General features: G+C 44.2%; 1 protein-coding gene across 1 annotated transcript in view; it reads right to left on the bottom strand.

The window, feature by feature from the left end:
• Positions 1–22,500, bottom strand: part of LOC307077611 (vacuole membrane protein 1-like) — a gene marked incomplete at its 5' end in the record, with an annotated part of 53,889 nt that overhangs the window by 11,111 nt on the left and 20,278 nt on the right. Inside the window, 4 exons of the mRNA XM_079739041.1 lie at positions 8,657–8,718; positions 11,993–12,109; positions 12,552–12,632; positions 22,180–22,311. Of these exons, the coding sequence (XP_079595167.1) occupies positions 8,657–8,718; positions 11,993–12,109; positions 12,552–12,632; positions 22,180–22,311 (392 nt within the window). The remainder of the gene's footprint in view (positions 1–8,656; positions 8,719–11,992; positions 12,110–12,551; positions 12,633–22,179; positions 22,312–22,500) is intronic.

Below are 22,500 nucleotides of genomic sequence, written 5' to 3'. Positions count from 1 at the left end.
TGTGTGTGTGTGTGTGTGAGCAGGCATAGTGAGCAGACCTTGATCAATAACATCTTTGTCACTCTTTAGGTCAGTGGATTAGAGTACCCCACCCAACCCCACCCCACCCCACCCAACCCGGCAGAACATTCCAGTGACTAATTGAATGAAGAGAAGAAGAAAAAAAATCGTATAAACAGGAAAATGTCTTGATTTCTTTTGCCCGTAAATGGGTTTGAGGAAGTGTCCTAAGATGGTTGTACCCGAGCGATAAGCTCATTCAGCCTTTTGTTGCTCCTTAAATCATTTTTTAGTACATTAAATGTCTTCTCTCAAATTAAATTATAAAATGATGCTTCAATTTGTATTATTAACATTATACAGGGTAAACAATACATGAAAAGGTATTTGTCTTTTCTATACTATATCTCAGCAAAAGTTAAAAGTATAATAGCAAATCATAAAATACCATTATGTAATGTGAACAAATATGCCCAAAATTAAGATTTTGAACATTTTGGGCAACATTACTGCGTTTGAACTTTGACTACATTTATTGACGGTTGGTTGAATTCTAAAGAAAACGATGCATTCTAGTTAAATACAGCATAATCTGTGAACAATTATAAAAGTCAATTGGCTATATATTTAATAACTGGTGTTTCATTTCCAGCATCATAGTAGAGCTTTGGATAGCTGTCAAACTTGAGATGGTAATGATTTTCGCTGATAGAAAGATAGAAGGAGAAAGTCAGAAGGCAGATTTTGTCTGATTCACTTTCAGTTTCAGATTTTGGCTGTACTTTCGTTCAGGTTAGTGATGCTTTTAAGGAATACCCAATTCCCACTTTAAAAATCATAACAAAAATGGATATGGTATGAAAGTCCCATAACCTTAAGGAGATGAACTGGGTCCATCAATGGGATGAATTGTCCCATTAGTCTAAGATTTTTCTAAGAAAAAATTCTCAGACAGACTTCAGAAAAATCCTATCTCCCTCATTTAAACTATTAATCAAAAAGCTTACTCTTGATTTTGGTTAAATTTGTTGGAAAAATGTAATAACATTTCATCACATTAAGATTTTGTGACACCATAGAGGAAAGGTGAAATCAAGCCCTGAACAATGCATTTTTTTTTTTTTTTTGTGAAATATTAAACTATTAGTGAATTAATTCAATTCACCTTCTCTTCAGATCGTAAAGGGATTTACTTAATCTAATTCTATGATTTTTGCTCTTATAAATCGTACAAAATCGACAATCTCTTTATTTTGTTAAGGCACGAAAACAAAAATTTGTGCAGACAGAATAGGTTCTGATTGTCTGATCAGGATGCAATAAGACAAAATGATAGTCTCATTGTTGCAGAATTTCTGCTGCTACAGTCAGATCGTCTCAGATACGGCCCAAATTACTGCCTGGTGCTCATTCGGGTTCAAACTCTCAACCTCATATTCAAACATCTGTTGATTAGACATGTCCAGCCCTTTGAGCTTGTGCATTCATTACACTAATAAAAAATAAATTATGCACATTAAAATACCTCCCTATGCAAGACGAGTCCAGCTAGACTTCAATTTTAATCTAATCCAAACAACAATTACAGGAAAAGTTCAACTGAGCGGACGCCTTAATGTCTGGTTCAACATGGGCTGGGCGGGGGGGGTCTACAGATATTTTCCGGTAACATTCTGCCTTCGAACCCCCAGGCCTGATCTAGGGTTCCCCTGGCGGCCCCCCGCGGTGGAGAGCTGCCTGCAGAGACCCTGTGGGGCCCCTCTCAGGCTTCCGGTGTTCACGGAGGATCAGGCAGGGGGGGGTCGGAGGAAAGAGCCACCTGCACGCCCTTTGTGCTGGTAATGCACTCCTGCCTGTGCCATGCACTGGGATGGAAATGGCGGCATTCTTATGGAAAAGTAGAATCCCAGTCCCCCCACTGTCCCACCACAGGTTTCCACTGGACTGGAGAAAGCTTTCCCATGGGCAGAGCTTATCTCTCAATGTATCTCTGCCTCTCTCAGGCCCCGTCCGCACGGAGCCGAAACGGGCGAAGACGATCCGGTTTCGTTTTATGCGGTTCAGGAGCATCTCCGTAAAGACGGAGTCGTTGCGAAACCGCACCGAGCTGTAGAAACGCTGCAGTAAATATTCAAGGCGCCGGTTCTCCACAGAAAAAGTGAAGCGCATCAAGCCTGCGCGCTGTGTACAAACATTCAGTCACGAGGAGATTCAACCTTTTAAATTGAGCAGAAATACTTTTTAATGTACAGTTAGCAATTACATTTATCAAGGGGCTTTATTTAAAGCTACAAAAAGAATGCAAATGACGACCTCTGACGTCCCCCAGCTGGTGGGGGGGCTAATGACGTCATCGTATGCGCTTCAGGCGTCCACACGAATCCTAACACGAAACCGCATAGGTCCGGATAGATTTGAAACCACCTCAGAGGGTGGTTTCAGAAATGTGCGGTTTTGGGCACCGGATTCGCCGGCTCCGTCTGGACGGTCGGCCGAAACGCACAAGACTTCTGTGGTTTCACCAAAAAATCGGCTTTGTGTGGACGGGGCCTCAGTCGCTCTCTTTCTCCCTCCATCTCTTTACTGCTTAAGAGAGAGTGAGTGTGTGTGTGTGTGTGTGTGTGTGTGTGTGTGTGTGTGTGTGTGTGTGTGTGTGTGTGTGTGTGTGTGTGTGTGTGTGTGTGTGTGTGTGTGTGTGTGTTGTAAGCAGGGATAACCCCCCCTGCCCCCTCCCATACACACACACACACACACACACACACACACACACACACACACACACACACACACACACACTCCTCAAGACCCTAGTCTTGAAAACAAAACGGCACACACTGCCAAGAGACAAGAGCCGCCCGGTGGGTTGAAGCCGTCATGGCTTGACTGCGGGGTTCACTTCAAACTTTTCAGGGCACCAAGCCGAGAAGGGAGACAAAGCGAGTCGCGTGCCACCTGAATGGACGAGGTTTCTTTTGAGCCTGTCTCTTTGTCAGTCTCTCTGTCGCTCTCGGTCTCTCTCTTTTTGTCTCTCTCTCTCTCTCTCTGTCTCTCTCTCTGTCTCTGTGTGTCCCTCTCCATCTCAGACGCTGTGTCAGCAGATGATTCCTCCACTGCAATGAAAGGAGGAATCCTTTGGCCCAAACTTCAGAAACCCTCTGCGCCCCCCCCCCCCCGGCCCAGACAGACTGACAGGCAGACTAGTGAATCAGCACATTAAGGCCCCAGCGGCCCCACAGAAGATGGCCCCCAGTCTGTCTTTCCTGTATTTAGTTTTTGTTTTCACCCCGTGTGTGTTTTCCCCGCATATCATCACATCTGGCCGGTGGTGCAATCACTTATACCCTACCCAGAGCCAGACATCACCCTGAACATCAGGCAGGCTGGCTGGACCCCCTAATTGTTTATCTGTCTGTCTGTATTTTATAACACTGACAGCCATAAAACCTGAAATCAAACTTATTTTCTTTGTTTTTAATAAATATCTGCTTTTTCTGGAACGACATTGGTATGAAGACCATAAGTTACTGATCATACGTGTGTGTGTGTGTGTGTGTGTGTGTGTGTGTGTGTGTGTGTGTGTGTGTGTGTGTGTGTGTGTGTGTGTGATGAGTAGGGAGGATGAGTGCAATCTATCTCCAAAGAAACCAAGTACTAATATTTTGATCATGTGCATTTGTGTGTGTGTGTGGGGGGGGGGGGGTGTATAAGCGAAAGTTTATCAGTGCAAGAAGTGAAACCTGACAGAGATTAATTTAAAATGAGTGTGTGTGTGTGTGTGTTAGTACTAGTTACAGATAGACACAGTAACATGAGTAGACAAAGCAGATTTACTCCCTATGAAGACAGTTGGCAAGGATGAAGTTCACATACACACACACACATACACACACACACACACATCCCATACATCAACTATAAATTGCTGAATAAAAATAACAGTAAAAAGTTAAACTGCTTAAGGAGCCCAAAAAGCTGATGACTGCAGCTATTGTAGACCCCTGAAACTAAACAACGTGTGGAGTGTGGATGTGTCAGCGAGCGACCGTAGAGACATCTGGAGATTAGTCACAGGAAGTGAGAAAGCTAACAAGTCTGATCAGATAGACAACTCTTTCTGAGCTGCTTATCAGTTTACTGGGCCAGAGAGACATCGTGGCTCTCGGGTTTTAGGACGGTTTATGGCTCTTGTCTATCTTTTCTTTTTTTTTACGAGTCACTGAAGCGTTCCGTGGTCACCGGCGGTCTGCATTTATCAGTTCCTGCCCTGTACAGGGAGGATGAAAGCAGCAATTCCAAAATGGATGCCCTCACAGAGACAGGCAGTCAATAAACCATCAGGGCCATCATGTGTTTCATTCACTTCTACATCAAACAATAGCTTGGTTTCCAAATCTCCCTGGAGGAGAAATCTCTCCCTTTTAACAGAATCAGCGTTTTATATCTGGACGAAATACTTGCTAGGCCATGATTTCTTGTTGAGAGGAGTGATGCAAACGTGTTATCTCTTTGGGTGTTTTGTGAACACGTTGTCCCAGGGATGCAGTCCAGGTTACACAAGCTTTTCCACTAAACGTTACTCAGAGAACGACGGGCGGTTCTTTCCACTGAAGAGACCCGACGCAGCATTCGATGACTCCAGCTACAGTAGCACAAGATATACTGAAGAAGGGCTGTATATTGGCAGAAAAGTTGCTTTAAAAAATAATATGTTAAGCATTGCTGGAGCTAGAAAATATTTCTGTTCTGATTAGTGCAGAGGTAAATAACAAGGAATAAATACAGAATACGTTTGTCACTAAATTATACTAATCAAACCTAAGCCAATCTTTCGTAATTTATGGATGTTATAAAGGATCATAACTTAAGCCTGATAATTGATGCCTGAATATCCTTGCAGAAAAGGCTCAGTATTCAATATCTGTATTCTTTTCTTTCACATTTGAGGAGTAAACATTCAAAAGTCTTTAATTAATAGATGAAGGTTTTGGTTTTTATATCAATTCAAGAAATGTACTTGCTCAAATTATGATCTTTACTTTCTGAGAAAAAGATTCCCCCTTCCACCATCCACTCAGGTATGATTTTAAAGATCGAAGTCTCCCTCTTTTAGAGAAATCTCTTCTCATTGGTATGTGGGAACGGAACCGCATTAAGAGATTAGTCATGAACAGAGTAATCTCTGAAATTAGCCACCCACAACCCAGGAATAATTCAGAAATCTGGAAGAGGTTTTGATTCGAAGACTCATTAAATAAACATAAATAGAGAACAAAATAAGTGTCCTTATAAGACTTGAAACTTTTCTATGACTGTTCGATACATTATTTCACACTACAAAACAGAAAAACTTAAAATTAGTCAAATAATATTTTTTGACCCTTAGGCATAAATGTAGGCATCTTTGAGACAATTTTGGCAAACCATAGTATAATCTTGATTCACCCTTCTGGTATGTTATGCAAACAGTTGCACTACCTGCCGTCAGCACCTAAGCGGCTCAAGTTGTGCAATCCTACCATTCACCTGACGAGCTGCAAACCGGAAATAATGAATGCAGTCATGTGAAGATGGAGGCACAACAAACCAAAGTCCAGCAATGAATTCCAGAAACTCAAGTCACGAAAGAGAAAAAAAACACTCTTAGGGAACACAGGCTATCTCAATCTGAAAAACACAACATCATTCATTAGTTCAAGCCTCAATGACAAATGTCCGAATGAAAACCACACCGCTATTTAGGCAGGAGGGACCAATTTACTAATACTACAGTGAAACATGTTTCACATCTATGCTAAAACAATATATCAAATGAAAGAGTTGATTAAAAACCCATCACTAAACCTCAACCTCAACTTCACCAATGATTGATGACGGCAATATATATATATTTAAAAAGCAAAACAATCCATGTGCTGTTAATGTTAATATTTGTTCAGAAAACTGTTACTCAGGGAACAGTTTGTTTCCTAAAAGTAATAAGGAAGTATTTCCAGCCCAGAGCATCATAAAGCAGCAGAAACAGGTGCTGGAGAAACCTGGGATAGCTCTACTCAAACATTTTTTATTTATGTTAAAATAAATGCCAAAAAACAAATCTGTTGAGTCAGTGCAATTCCCAAATAACTATGTGTGTGCGTGTGTGTGTCTCTGGGCGTGTGTGTGTGTGTGTGTGTGTGTGTGTGTGTCTGTGTGTGCATGCGTGCGTGCGTAAGTGTGTTTGTGTGTATGTGTTGGCGCGCACACGTGGGTAGGCCTACACACGTCTGTGCCTGCATATAATTGGGTTCGAGGCTGCGACACGTCTAGTAGAATATCAAAAGTGAATCTGAATCCGAATGTAAGCGGCTCACAACTGTGAAGCGAACGTCCATTCACACCAGGCAGTAGTTCACACCAGCGGTGTGTGAAACGAGAGAGAGACAAAAACTAGAGTCAAGGTGAAAAGGCCTGAGCCAGGAAGGAAAGCGACGGTTAACAGGTTGACGTGTGGGGGGGGGACTTCCCTTTACGCAACACCTAGTGAGTCACAGTGAAACCATCAACCCCAAACACACACACACACACACACACACACACACACACACACAAGTAGCTTCAAGACATTTGTAAATGTAACATAGTGAACACTAGAGAATGCTTATGGTTATGGTCTCCGTAGAAATGTACTTCCAAAAAAAGATAAGCAGGCATTGACCAAAATTTTGCCCTCAAATTATTTTGAAAACAACCGAAAAAGTAAAGTGAAAGCAATCCGACGTGGCAGAGATGTAAGATGGCGCAATTGTAGGTTCTGATTACAACACTGGAAATAGAGAGCACGAGAGTGTGTGTATGTATGTGTGTGTGTGTGTGTGTGTGTGTGTGTGTGTGTGTGTGTGTGCTGTACACAATAAGGGCCACTCCCACCAGGTGCGCTGGGGGCAGCTGCCACCCCTGGCACCTGGTGGGAGTACCTGCAGGTCCCTCTCCATGCACTCAGCACCCAGCTCACCCATATCAGTTCACCTACACCTTTAAGCAGCCATAGTCACACCCTCCCCCTGCCAGGGTTACCCCTTCTGCGTCAAAGTCAAGTATCTACTCACAAGCATGTTGGGGTTTATACTTTTTTATTGTGTGTGAGTGAGTGAGTGAGTGTGTTTGTCTGAGTAAAGAAGTTGTTTCACCTATGCTATTTGATAATTTTCCGTCCTTGAGAGAACATTATAATAGTGTGTGTGTGTGTGTGTGTGTGTGTGTGTGTGTGTGTGTATGTGTGTGAGTGTGTATTGGCATGAAAGTGTTCAAAATGTTCATGTGATGCAATACTTGTGTTATGTTTGAATCGGTTTGTCTGTGTGTGTGTTTGTTTGTGTGTGTTTGCAAATTTGTGTGCATGTGTGTGTGTGTGCGTGCGTGCTTGTGTGTGTGTTTGTGTGATGTGAAATAAAAATGAACCTAACTATGAGCCATTCACATGCTTATTTTGCTTCTACCAAACACAAAAAGCCTGTTTCCTAAGCTTTCAGATCAGCTTCCAGTGCCATGCTACGCTACGCTACGCTACCCTACCCTGCGCAGTACACTATCCTGTTCAGCCAATCAGAAGGAGGCTGTCCTCGCACAGGATGGTGCTCGCAGCACGAGACATAGCGAAGAAACACACACACACGTTTATTTCTCGGAAAGCAGGTGAGTCAAAAAGAAGGTGAAAGGAGAGACTCTTACACTCTTGATCACACACACACACACACATACACACACACAAACACACACACTATTATAATGTTCTCTCAAGGACGAAAAAGGTGAAACAACTTCTTTACTTTCATGATCACACACACACATACACAGACACACACACACACAGTGTTATAATGTTCAGTCAAGGCCGAAAATGAGTCAAATAGCATAGGTGAAACATATTCTTCACAAATGCAAGCACACACATACACAGACAGACAGTCAAACACACACACACATTTTGTTTGACTCAAAATAGGAGGAAGTTGACAACAGCCATGTGAAATATGATGTGGTCCTTTCCCCCTCTGCCAGCCAAAACATTTTCCAAACACTTTACAGGACGCACACTCTACAAGACCTGAGTTTTCTATGAAATCAGGCGGAGATAAGACACTGGGCTTCGCTATGGAAACAGGGATCCACCTTAGCAGGCAGAACGAATGTGGAGGCAGAGCCAGAGCCATGCTAATCTCCTCCGGTGACGGAGGGCCTGCATGTCTGTGCACATACTCCTCCAGTCAGCACATCCAAACCCAGCCATCGCCATCAAATTTACCAAGCGCTTCCGAGAACTAGTCCAGCAACAACCAATGGCAAATGATTGCAAGAAACCCTTTAAATAACAAGTATTTGTTCATTGATTGCCAGTCAACAACGCCATTTTTTTTTCGGTGTGGCCCACTGTAGCAACACACACACGCACACACACACGTAGACGCAAAGACAACGGAGTACTTTGGAAGTTATCACAGTATTACACAGTAATTTAGTAATATAGACACACCTTATATTCTGTGGAAAAAGGATGCGTGTGTGTGTGTTTCTACTAGTGTGTGTGTGTGTGTGTGTGTGTGTGTGTGTGTGTGTGTGGTATATGCTTGTGCATGTACGTTTGTGTGTGTGTGTGGTATGTGTGGGTGTGTACACTCACCCGATGAGAGTGACCATCTGCTCCACTATATGCCTGCTGAAGGTGACGATCACAAACAGTTTCTGTATGACAAAGAGAGAGAGTGAGAGAGAGAGAGAGAGAGAGAGAGAGAGAGAGAGAGAGAGAGAGAGAGAAATAATTAGTCACTCACCCATGAGCTCACTGTTAAGGGGCACCTTACAGGGCCATGCACCCACTGTTTATACACCACATACACCCCCCCCAATCATGAAAGACTAAACTGGCACCTTAGAATATTGTGAACTTGGTAGATATTGCGCCTGAATCCAGTCTATTTTTTTAATTACCCTTATCAATTCAATGACATGCTCCGATGGGCTGGGCTTTGATCTATTGTTCTTTGGGAGGTTCGGGTGACATATCACCCAGGCAACACAGCGGCAACGAACGGAATTTCACCGGCAACACTGGACACCAAAGTATATTCAGTGATTGTTTTTAGTGTATTACTAACACAACAACACAGCCACACTACAGTGCACCCCGCAAACACATCTAACGGACACAACTTTTCAGCCATGAGTGGAAGTATTGACCGTCAGAAAAAAACGGTTCATTAGTTCCCTGGAGTGCAACCCCCCCCCCCCTAACTGAAAGCAGATATTCTGAACAAGATGGTGGCCAGAAGGGAAGGGGAGGAAAATGGCCGACAGAGGAAGAGTGAGTAACGTGTTTTTTTTGTGCTGTTATTTCTGCTTCTAGGAAATGGGCACTGTGTTTAAATTACCGACTTCAAAGGAAAGTTGCTCAACTGATCTCACTAGATAAGCAAGAGTAGACACCGCACACACACACACACACACACACACACACGCATTGCTTTGTTCTGAAACAAGTACAACAAAAAACACATTGCAATTTGATGCACTCATGTGTGTAAAAAATGATACCGCACATCATCCTAAAACCATCCCGTTAATTGAAAGGAAGCAGGGGTCAGAGCGGGGGTCACTCACAAGCCTAGCTCCCGGATCCCAGAATGCTCACGGGGTCGTGGGGTTGCGTTTCCACGGGGACACCGAGATATGTGAACAAGTGGTACGGACCCATGGAGGTCGGGTCATCCCCCCCCCCCCGGGTTGAACTAGTAGGTCACTGTCACCGGGGCTATTGTGAGCTGCCTAACGGTTACTATATAGTCACAGTGGGACCATAGAGGGACACACCTAAGCCAAAAGGTGAAGGAGTGCACATCAGACGGGCTCTTTGAAGCCCTGCGGTCACAGGGACACCCACTCATAAACCCGCACGGATGCATTGTCGCACACGCACACGCACACATTCACGCACGCACATGCACTCGGGCACATTCACACACGCGCACACACCCGTACGCACACGCACACATTCACGCACACACACACATAAACACACACACACACACACGCACATAGTCGCACGTTACAAAGGCTAGAAATCACGCGAACATGCACACGCACACACTCACACACACACGCACAAACGCATCCTCAAACACATACATACACACACACACACACACACACATTCAGACACACATAATCGCACAATGGCTAGAAATGTGCTTTTGTGACGATGTGGCTAGTGATATTCCTTTTTAAAGCGCTTCCTGTGAACTCTCGCGCCACACACACACACACACACACACACACACACACACACACAGGGTTTAGTACAGGAACAGAACTGATAACTCCGGTTCTGACCCCAACCTGGAGCGGGAGCTCACCCTGCCATCGCCCCCCCACCCCTAACCGCTCCACGCACGGGTGGATGGAGGGGCCCCTGGTTGTAATGTACAGTATCAGTCTCCCCCCTAATTCCCTCCCCCCCTGCCTCCTTCCATCACCCCCCCCGCTGGTGATGTGTCAGCCGGACCACCTCCGTGGCATCTGTCCCCCTGCGCAGACCCCGGGAGGCGGCCGCCGCCGCCGCAAATTGGTAACCCTGATGCTGCCCTCTACCATGCTCTCTCTGTCTCTGTGTGTGTGTGTGTGTGTGTGTGTGTGTGTGTCTGTATGTGTGTGTGGGTGTGTGTGTGTGTGTGTCTCTATCTCTCTGTCGCTGCGTGTGTGTGTGTGTGTGTGTGTGTGTGTGTGTGTGTGTCTCTATCGCTCTGTCGCTGCATGTGTGTGTGTGTGTGTGTGTGTGTGTGTGTGTGTGTGTCCCTCTCTCTCTGTGTCTGTGTCTCTGTCTCTTAGTGTTGTTTTTTCTCTCTCTCTCTCTCTTTCTCTCTCTCTCTCTCCGTGTCTGTCTCTCTGGCTGTCTGTCTCTCTGTCTGTCTCTCTCTCTTTCTCCCTCTCTGTCTCTCTCTCTGTCTCTGTCTGTCTTTCTATCTGTGTCTCTATGTTTCACTGTGTCTCCCTCTCTGTCTCTCTGTCTCTCTCTGTCTGTCTCTCTTTCTCTCTGTTTCTAAATCTCTCTCTCTGTCTCACTGTCTCTCTCTCTCTCCCACACACCAACCTTGCACACATCCTCCCCCAATTTTTTTTTGGGGGGCAAGAACAATGCTATCTGGGTATTGCTACGATTACTGGTGTGGCTGAGTGGACACACACAAGCAAGCATGCTCTCACAAACACGCACACACACACTGACACAGGGATGCTTGCTGACACATACACACACACACACAAGTCTGCTCACATGCACATACGCAGCTGCTCACACACACACACCCTCACACACACACGAACAAAAAACACACACACACACAAAACTATCACACAATGTTAGTGTTCGAGTAACTACAACTCAACTTATACAATGCATATTTTTGACAATACTTATGCTTATACAAACCATACTGCCAGCCTATGCTGGTGCTAACTATATATCTTAACAAATTCTCATCTAGGTATACTTCCCAGCAACAACAACATAGAAATCCAAATTAGGGTCCATCAATCTCAATTACTCACATTTCATTTAGTTCCAATTCTTTGAATGAGATAATCGTTCGACGACATTAGACAGGGAAATCACCACTACTGTAGTTTACTGTACACTGTATGCTCTAGCTGCTGCAGCTACATTCACAAAATGGTTGACTGCCTCTACTTGAGCTTCACAAAATGGCCTCCCTGTTGCCAGTTGAGTACTGTCCACGCAAACACACAAAAGCATGACTGACTGATCCACTAACCATTTAAACAGCACCAGAAATACATTGAAAACACAAAACTATAGAATCTCTTATCGAAATTTTCTGTTAAAAAAAGAATTGCTTTTTTTGTAACACCAGCTAAAAAACACATTGCAATTTGATGCGTTTGTGTGTGTAATTCATGGATGCTCTTATATTCCTTGTTAATGGAAGAATGAATGACAGCTTACCTGGATGTGCATTTTGATCACAGCTTTTCCAATGAGAGTGGCTCCAAAAAAAGTCCAGAAAGGGACAAGAAAATGGCCACAGGTTATTCCAGCCAGGTCAAACAAAGGATTTGGTATCTGGAGGAAACAAAATTATATTAGTCATTACATTATTTATCAGCATATGACCAAATAATCATTTTAAGACATTTAATTGCCAAGATAAGAGGAATGTAACTCGTACTGAATTTTGAATGACGGAGTAATGTTATGGATATGATTTTAAGTCAATATAAGGCTCCATCTTACATTTAAAGTGCTTCTATACTTTAAGTGAATGGGCATTAAATGACTTTAAATGACTTGTGACATATGGTCAGTGTTGCGTGTTATTTTACCATAAAAAATATATATTCGTACACTACACTCTTTTGCTTTCATGTGACATTATAAAAATGTAATGTAACCACAATAAAAATGATGATGACCATTATTTCGTTTTTATCTGGTGCTTTCAATGTAATGGGTTGTGAAAATGTGTCTTATCTATTCAGTATCTCTTTTATGGGGCTTTACTTACAGAAGCACAAGCAAGAATCCCCAGGAATCCAACCTGCTGGATCAGCTTGTGAACGGCCATCTTGGCTCTGCTCCCAAAGTCCTGAAAACAAAAAAGAGCAAATAAAACCCAAATAAATTAGGTAAATATATATGTGTAAAGATGTGATAATTATGCATGAGACACATGTTTGTTTGAGGTCTTTGTGTATCGTTCATAAGTGTGTTCTTCAATGATTGAGGAACACACTGAAAAATAATTAACACATTAATACTGGTTTATATTAAATAATTTCGATAGTTTTTCTAAAGAAAATCAGCTACAAAAAATATGTTAATCATCTGATGTGTTTTTTATGCAGATAATAAATCTATAACTGTATGTATAATCATTTTCAGTTATTTATAATAGCTTGGGCCTTGGGGAAAAGCAGGTCCGAGGTCTGAAGAGCTTTATTTTGGTGATTATTCGATCCAATTAACAAATTATATAATTTTTTAAGATTAAACAATTATTGCTATCGAAAAAATGTATGCTTATCCTCTAAAGCTGATACCAAATACATAAATATACATTAAATATCATCTGACATCAACAAAAATGTTACAATAATTGTTTTTACGTTAAACACACAATATAAGGGTTATTACAATTATCCCACACATTTTAACCTCAGGTTGAAAGTGATAATTTTGGATACAATTTGATATTTAAATATATGTTAGTCATAGATGAACTGTGGAGATGGATTTCTTTCCTGTTTATCTTCCCAATATATATATACCAAAAAGATATGAATCTGAAAGAATCAAATAATAATGGATTTACCTATTTAAATCCTATTGATTGATATATGTGACTCAGCAGCTCAGAAGATGTCCAACACTTGAAGAAATAAGGCCCGATCAAAAAGGAATCTAAATATAAATTTGCTTATCATTTAAATACATTTTCAATAAAGAAATATATAAGGTGTAAAAAATAAGTTTATGATTTGAAAGCTGCATACACAAACCATTCTATGTTTATTCAGGATCTAAATGATTCACACATCTTAATGCATTTCATATCAAAACAACTGATTTTAAGATTTTAACAAACATTTATACACATATCTGTGCATAATACAAGCAGTTTGATCCCTGTTTACAGTGCTTGAATTGAGCAGCACCTTTAGACAGTGAAGACACTGCTTGAGTGCTTCTGTGTCCATCCTTCAAATCACCTGTTGCTAAAATCCCATCCTCAAGCCCCAGAGAAACACCGTCTCCAGATTGATGTCATGCCTTATCAAATGAAGTTCCCCTGAAAATTGTGACTCCTTTCCAATGGTTATATTGACTAAAAACCTCTCTGATGATTAATCATTTTAGCCTGAATTCAACCCTGCAAAGGGTGAATCTCTTTCATTCCGGTAAATTGATCAAATGGACTAGAGCTCAAATTCTCCATCTTACCTCTCCCTCTTCTGCCTGTCTGTCTGTTTCTTTTTCATTATATTTGTCAATTTAGTCTGGGGAGAAACAAGACTCTCGTCGTTTTAACAAGTGACTCACTAATTCTCCCTGCCCTCCCGGACCGGACCAGAGGTCTCTTTTCACAGCCATGACACCTATCCTCTCCACTAAATATACCTCTTCTAGGAAGAGACTCTTTCATCTATAGCTCAATGTTATTTTAAAACGTCTGGGAGGAAAGAGGGGATGAGTGAGTAGAGGAGAGGGAATGTTGCAAGATTCTCCATGATCGGCCGCCCGATCAGGCGAGAGCCGAATCACTTACTGTTTTGAGACGATACGGCACATTTCTGTGGGAAAACTAGGTTTTATTAGACTAGTGGGGGACCCTATTCATGGTTATGTTTAAGTGTTTGTGTTTCTGGTTCAATTTAGTTACAGTCATGGAATTTAACTCTCACTCTCAGCCAATGAATCACGTTGTTATATTCAGGGATGAGAAATCTAAACAAATCACAAAAAACGGTGATTTGTGAAGTGGATTAAGGTAATAAAGGGACTAATATTTCTTATCAAAGGAATTTAGGAAATTGCATTGTCAAAACATGAAAACATTTATATATATATATACCTATATATGTATAAAAATGTGCTCATATATATTGTGTTGAAAGAAATGTTACCACAGCAAACAAATTAAAATGTTGTGCTTTTAGTAAAGCATATAAATAGTATATGGTATACAAAAACATGTTTTTTTAAGTCCTATTTTTGTCATGGATATTATAAACATTGTTTTTGAGGTGCACATGCATTCTTTGTCATTTGTTTGTTATTTTGAGTAAAGACAGAAGAAGAATGTGAAGAAGAAATATGCAAAGACATCAACTATATCATCTATAGAACTAGAATTAGAAATGAATAATTAACAAAGAAAGTTCAGGGGATTCAAACTATGTTAAACTCAACCTTAACCTCTTTCTTTGCTCCAATTCCACTTAATACATATGATCCTCAACTATTTCACACATGACTGTGTTAAATTATTGCGAATATGTTCAGATCAGCTGTTGCTGCTTATTGACCATTAATTCATCCGTATTCATTTCTGTTAAATGTAATGGATTGCAATTTATTGCAGGGTTTACAAAATGTCTGCTCTATTACAAAATACAAACATTCTCACCCCTAAAAATATCCACTAAATGACTCACAAATTAATAAAAAAACCAAATCAATATTTTTAGATCATAAGTGCTGAAATTAATCGTGTATCCAAGCGTTATCTACGAGGCCTTTGTTTCTGCATTAAAATGACACCGGTAGTGGGAGGGGCTGGGGTTGGAGGGTCCAATACCTTATATGGTCAACAAAACCAGTACAGTACACTCATTCTCGGAGAAGTCCGACCCAGTAGACAGGAAATTTGAAAGACATGGGAGGTAGCCTATAACAAGGGGGTGGGGTTGAGCTGGGGAATTTGAATATGATTGGCTCACAGTTTGAAATTCTCCATCCAATCACGGCAGCTCTCCACAAGCCTGTTAATTCCAGTTGCCTTGTGTGTCCCCTTTGTGTGTTTCTCAGTATTTGTGTCTGTGTGATTGTATGTGTGTGTTTGTTTTACTGTGTGTGGTTGGGAGTGTATAGAGTGCACGTTTCTCAGTGCATGTGTTAGTGTGCATGTGTGACTCTGAGAGTAACAGCATGTGTGTATGTCTGCATGTGTTTCTGCGACAGTGTGTGCATGTGCGTGTGTGTGTGTGTGTCTCTATGAGTGTGTGTGTGTGTGTGTCTGTCTGTCTGTTTCTAAGCATGTGTTTGCCTGTGTATGTGTGTGTGTGTGGGTTTATGTTTGCGTGTGTGTCCATAAGTGTGTGTGTGTGAGTGTGCATCTCTGAATGCGTGTGTGTGTGTGTGTGTGTATGTGTGTCTCTGAGCATTTGTGTGCACGAGTGACTGAGAGAGTATGTGTGTGTGTGTGTGTTTAGCCAGTGGGAGACAGGGCAGCTTGTCGGAGGACAGGAATGTGTATGGTTTACGGCTGAACCCGCCGTGCCCTGTGTCTGTGCGCGCCGGTACCTGGAAACCCGGCGCGCGCTCCACTGGGCCGGCACAGCCATGCAGAACCAATCAGCGCCATGGCGACCCGCAAGATTCCACCACATGAATCCCATCCATCCGATGACATCATGACCCTCTGGCTGCTTCCATTAAGCACATGCAAGCTCCCCGGGCTTAGCCAATAAGGAGGGAGCAGGCGGACATATAACCGCGGCGACAACAAAGGGGCACAGAGGGGAGGGGTGGGAGGTTAAATGAGTGTGTGAGTATGTGTTTGTGTGTTAAATTTTATGCGTGTGTGTGTGTGCGATTTTTTATGTTTTTGTGCGTGTGGGCGTGTGTGTGTGATTTTTTATGGGTTTGTATATGTGTGTGTGTGTGTGTGTGTGTGTTATTTTTTATGTGCTTGTGTGTGTGTTTTTTTATGTGCGTGTGCGTCTGACACCGTGATTTACGCTCTCTGGACGAGACACTCGGGCTCTCCCTAATTCCGGAGCGCCGGGACGTGTCGATCTTCCGCGGTCGGGAGTCAGACACTCAGGCTGGGCTTGTTCGGCAGCCCGTGGAAACTCACCATCTCCGCCAGGCCACCCCACCCATCACCACTCACCCACCCATCACCACCCACCTCCTCCAGGCCCCACCCATCCGCCACCGCCTCTAGGGCGGGGTGGGGCTTAGCCGACACTGCATCTGGGGAGCTCTTGTCTCTCGGAAGGGTGCAGTGTCACAGAAAAAAAGAAAGAAAAAAAAGAAGTGCATTGTTGTGTGTGAGCTTTACTCAGCACTCTCCTCCGCAGCCGTGCCTCCGCGCCCCAAGCGCCTGGGAAATGCCTGCAAGGGCTGAATATGGTTTATGTCTCGGTCATGTATTAGGGCTGTTATTACAACCGCTTCCTCCGACCAGATATAGCTCTAGGCGGCGGCGTTAGCGACACGCCCGCCGCGGGGTGTTAATGAATTATCTGAGCCGTTTGTTTCTCGTTCTTTGAACGTGTCTGTGAGGTCCCCAAGCGTGGTGACCCTAACAGAACCCGTGTGAGGCAGAATATGTGTTTGTTGTGTATTCGTTTCGACCGACGCAGTGCCCTTTGGCAATGGTCGCGTGACCCGGTGTGACTCCTTGTCTCTTCCGTTTTATTTCAGCAAAAATATTAATAAAAAGGATTTGATTCATCCATCTTTATTCAACGCTCGATGGCACACAGAGGGGAAACGTTAAAGTTAAAGTGAATCACAGTTGAAGGGCGTGTTTGCTGATGAGAGGTCCTGATTCGGTCTGAAGATTAGCACTGACGATACATAAACGTCGCTGGCAGTCGCTGGGCTGGTCCCGTAACAAAGTGGTGGGGGGATCTCAACATGGATCAGAGAGAGTTTGATATTAAACAGTCCCAACACACACACACACACACACACACACACACACACACACACGACAACACACACACACACTTACCGTTGCCAGAGGAATGACAACAACAAGAGGGAATGAAGGGGGGGGGGGGGGGAATAGAAAAAAAAGAGAAGAAATTAGGAAAAAAAACAAAATAAATACTAGAAAGGAATACTTCTTCCTGGTGTTCCGAGGGTGTTTTGAGGAGCCGGTGTTCGGGGGCACGGAGTTCAAACAGAGACGTTATGAGCAGAACCGGAGACAAAGCAATCCGCTCCATGTGGAAAATGTATGTGTCAGTGGAGGGAAACTCTATGCAGCCTAAAGCCCGTAGACACCCACGCACATTTTTTTTCTCTCTCGCTCTCTCTCTGCCTCCCTCTGCCTCTCTCCCTTTCTCTCACTCCCTTTTTTTTCTCAATGAAAGTCATTCACACACAGGGAGCGCGAAGACACACATCTCTCGCTTGGTTTGTGCCCCCCCGTAATCCCCCACTCGACACGGAGACCGGGCTAAAGTTCATCTCATTAGCTCCTCGCCAGCCCTCGCCCTCTCTCTCTCTCCCTACCTCTCTCTCACTCCCTCCCTCTCTCTACCTCCCTTGCCCTCTCTCTCTCTCCCTCCCTACCCCTCTCTCTCTTTCGCTCTCTCTCTCCCTCCCTACCTCTCTCTACCTCTATCTCTCTCTAACTCTCTCCTTCCCTCTCTCTCTCCCTCCCTTTCTCTCTCTCACTCTCTCTCTCCTGCACCCTCTTTCTATCTCTCTCCCTCCCTCTCTCTATCTCTCTCCCTCCCTGTCTCGCCCTTACTCTCGCTCTCTCTCTGTCACGCACACACACTCGGAAACTACTAACAGGAAGTGGAGCGATTATGGGCTGCCCTGCTCTGACGCAACTGACGCTCAACAGTTCTTTCTAGAAAAATTCAAATCTATCCAGACACAAAAGGCGCGCAAGACACAACACACACGTACATAGACGCGCATGCACACACACACACACACACACACAAAACTAATGCACACCCATGAGTCCACGTTGACAAATTCTTTAACAAGCTGTGGTTAAGGGGTAGCTGGTTTAACTCTGACTCACCCCCCCCCCCCCCCCCACTCTCCCCCCTTTCAACAGCCCCCACCCCCCACCCCCCCAAACACCCACCCACCCCCTCTCACTCCCCCTCCCCCCCCCCCCCCCCCCCCCCCCCCCCCCCCTCCTCCTTTCAAACAGTTTACTGGAAATAAAGGGGGAGGAAGAGGGAGGGGGCATTTTCGGAGAAGTCACGTGACAGGGCCGGGCAAACCACAGCACAGAGAGCCTTTGAGAGCAGTAGGCCAAGCGGGGGGGGGGGGGGGGGGCTCGGGCAGGCACACGCCCAGTGCAGATGGCTCTGATTTGGGTTACAGGAGATACGATCCTGGGAGTTGGCAATCAAGAATTCACAGCCTGTTAACCCCTTCCACCCCAGATAAAAATATATATCAAAAGATGAGAGAGGAGGGAAAACGTTTGAAAGAATGCAGCCCACAGCAGGAAATGACTTCATTATCGTGTTTCAGGCTCTGGCGGGACGGGCGCGGAATCTTCTAGAGGCACGCGGGGCGAGCACTGAGCTTTTAAAATCTTTCTTTTTTTCATTCCTTTTTTTTTTTTACTCCTGTACTAAAGATTTAAGTGGAGCGGGGGAAGAAATGGCGGGTGAGCGTTACATCAGCGTCTAGAGCTGTTAAAAACGCCATGACTTCATTTTTTGGGGGAAAAATTTTGCGAGCGAGCGAGAGAAAGACAGAGAGAGAAAAATTAAAATTCCAAACAGCGTCCTGCCACCGTTCATCATCACGTGCGGCTCGGGCAGGATGTTGGCACCGGGCCGCACACTCTGAGACATACCAGCGGAGTTAAGTCAAGCCGCTGGCACCCACAAATAAATAATAAAAATCCCCCCATGAAGCTTGTGTGGAAGAGGAAAGGCAGAGTCCAGCGGCGACAGATTCAAACGCTGCCTCTCACTCAGCGTCCCAGTCACCCATGGGTGGGCTGGGGGAGATGGCAAGCGTGAGTGAGGGAACGCACGCCTTGACATCCGTCTGAAAACAATAAAACCCAAACCTCTTACTTGTCCATAACCGTACTCTCCTAGGAAACGTCGACACCAGTGGCGGTTTCCCTCCTCTTTACCGCCGTACCTCCGGGTCGGTCTGTCCAGACCAACCACGACGACCCTATTGATCGCGGGCTTGACTCTTACGTCGGACCCCCCTTGGAGCCGGCTCTCCCTCTGTTAAGAGGTGTGGCGGTACGGGCTCTGAGAGACTGTCTGGTCTGGAGTCAGACCCGGAGGTGGTCGGGCGTCTTAAGAACCAGCGAGAAGCACCGCATCCATGAGATGAGAGAACATGACAGCTATAGAGGACCGCTACCGTAGGCTGGGCATGTCCTTTCCGGGTAGAGAGACCTGCCACACTGTGCCCCAACATACACATGCACCCTACGCAGATATAAGAGAGAGAGAGCGAGAGAGAGAGAGAGAGAGAGAGAGAGAGAGAAGAGAAGAGAAGATGTCCAACGCAAATGAAAGGTTGAGAGGAAATGATAAAAGGAGAAAGGTTAGAGGAAGAGAGAGTGAGAGAGAGGGTGAGCAGAGTGATAGAGCAGTGCAGTGTCCTTCCTCTGTCAGACTGATGCGGAGGAAGATCCCCCCCCCCTTGTAACTTTGAGAATGAGAGAAGAAAGCGCATGAACAAAACAGAAATAGCATTAGCGTAGTTACGAAATGCATACTCTCTCTCTCTCTCTCTCTCTCTCTCTCTCTCCTCCCTATCTACCTCTCCCTCTCTAAGACCTTAGGTGGAGCCAGTCTCCATCCAGTGATGCTGGGCATGGGGATATCCTAGGTGTGGGCTGGAGCGAGGCGTCTCGACAGATGTCTTGCCCAGATGCTTGGACGTCCCCCCTGACACAGCTGGGGTATCGTGGGCGGGTCCTTTAGGCCACATCTCTTTGTCTCCAACCAGCTTTGCTTGTTGTTTTCAATGTTAAACGTGTTCAATGGCGTCTTGGTTCAGATATAGATTTCTTTAGCCTTTCGTGTATCCTGTGCTGTTTTTGTAAGGTGGAAAAATAGCAACGAATAGTGGACTAGTTTCTGTGTGCAGTACTCGCCTAGTATTTAGGGTAAATCTCAAAAATCATTATAATTAGGGACGTTACCCATGTCCCTAACTTTGACAATTGAAGTGTACAAAATATACAGGTTTGTATCACTTTCTTATTATGTCCATGTTGAACAAAAGTGTTCCCAGGCTTTGTTGCAGTACCTGAACCGTCTATTTCTGACAAACTCTACCATTGTCTGAAGTGCATATAGCCTAGCTAAAGACTCCTAAAAGTGGCATCTTAAATTAGTCTCTTGAAGCAGGAGGTGCAACATTAAATCAGTGGTTCTCTATTTGCAGGTGGAAAGATTAAAGGCATTCCATGACGATGACAACTATGCAGGTGAAAGCTGGTCGGATTAGAGGAATCTGAAAACAAAATGGCCGTTCTAGTTCTCCATTTACATCAGCAAGGCATGTGTCAAAGAATGGATGACAAAAAGCCTCTGGGCATTGTTGAAACACTTGTGAGGGCGTATGATCTGGGAAAACTATTATAAAAGGTGCAAACGGCATTGCTTCACACCAAAATACTTTGTCAATTCTTCCCACTGAGTCACTCAGTTGTGAAAGTACCCAGCTGCCAGTAGCAGCTAGTAGGGCATGAACACGCACACACACACACACACATCCTCAAGTCAGCACAAAAAAAAAAAAAAAAAAATCATTCATATAAACACTCATTGACATCAACTTCATCCATTCACAAGCATGTGCGCGCACACACACACACGCAGGCACACAAACTTCATTGATACGAGCATTCACCGACTTTCTGTCTCTTTCCCACTCGCACATATACACAATCATTTACTGACACATGACACAAACTGATACTCTGGCTGACATTCTCCCGCTTCCTCTAAACACACACACACAAACACATACACACACACACACACTATGCTATTTCACTATGGTTGGGGGTTGTCTCTTTACTGTCATTTCACAATGAGCGAAACAGATTGGGCCGGAAGTAGCCACCCTCAGAGAATGTGAGCAGGAGACATTAAAGGAAACAGAGAAACCTGTTAAAGAGAGGTGCTGGAAATACTTCTGTACACACACCACAAGAGGTATGTGTTTACATGAGCCATCAACGGCATTTGATACGTCAAACGTATCGCCTCTCCTCGACAAACACTTCATCTAACACTTTTGAAAGAACAGTATATTGTTATTTGTAATAAAATAAATATCTGTCATTCTTCAATGCACTGGATCTCTGAGGTTGTAGATATGGATTAAATGAGATTTCAACATCCCAAACCAGCCCATTACGATAGGTGTTTGTGTGTGCATGTGTGTACATGTGCTTGCATTTGTGTGTGTATGCGTGCTTGCATGTGTGTGTGTGTGTGTGCTTGCATGTGTGTGCATGTTTGTGTGTATGCGTGGTTGCATGTGTGTTCATATGTGTGTGTGTGTGTGTTTGTGTATGCGTGCTTGCATGTGTGTGCATATGTGTGTGTGTGTGTTTGTGTATGCGTGCTTGCATGTGTGTGCATATGTGTGTTTGTGTGTGTGTGTGTGCGTGCGTGCTTGCATGTGCCTGTGTGTGCGTGCGTGCTAATCACCTGTGCGTTAGCGCCCCGCTCCATCATCTCCTCAAACTCCTGGTAGTCTTGGTCGTTGGGGTCGGCGCCGGACAGCCGGGCGGCCCGCGCCATGAAGTAGGGAGGCAGCTCTCCTATAGCCGTACCAGCCCCCTGTACCCCGGGCCGGTAGAGTGACATAAACAGACAATCACAGGAAGAGAGAGAGACACACACACAGTTCAAGCCATAACATTGGCCGTTGGGCTACGTCAACCTTTTTATTCAAGTATTTCAACATTACAAAACATTCAATAATTAAATGTCATTTATTTGATTTAAATAAAGAACCAGCAACAATAC

The sequence above is a fragment of the Pollachius pollachius genome (genome assembly GCF_949987615.1).
Source record: "Pollachius pollachius genome assembly, chromosome: 6".
NCBI lineage: Eukaryota > Metazoa > Chordata > Actinopteri > Gadiformes > Gadidae > Pollachius > Pollachius pollachius.
This window is presented reverse-complemented; position numbering and strand designations above follow the sequence as displayed.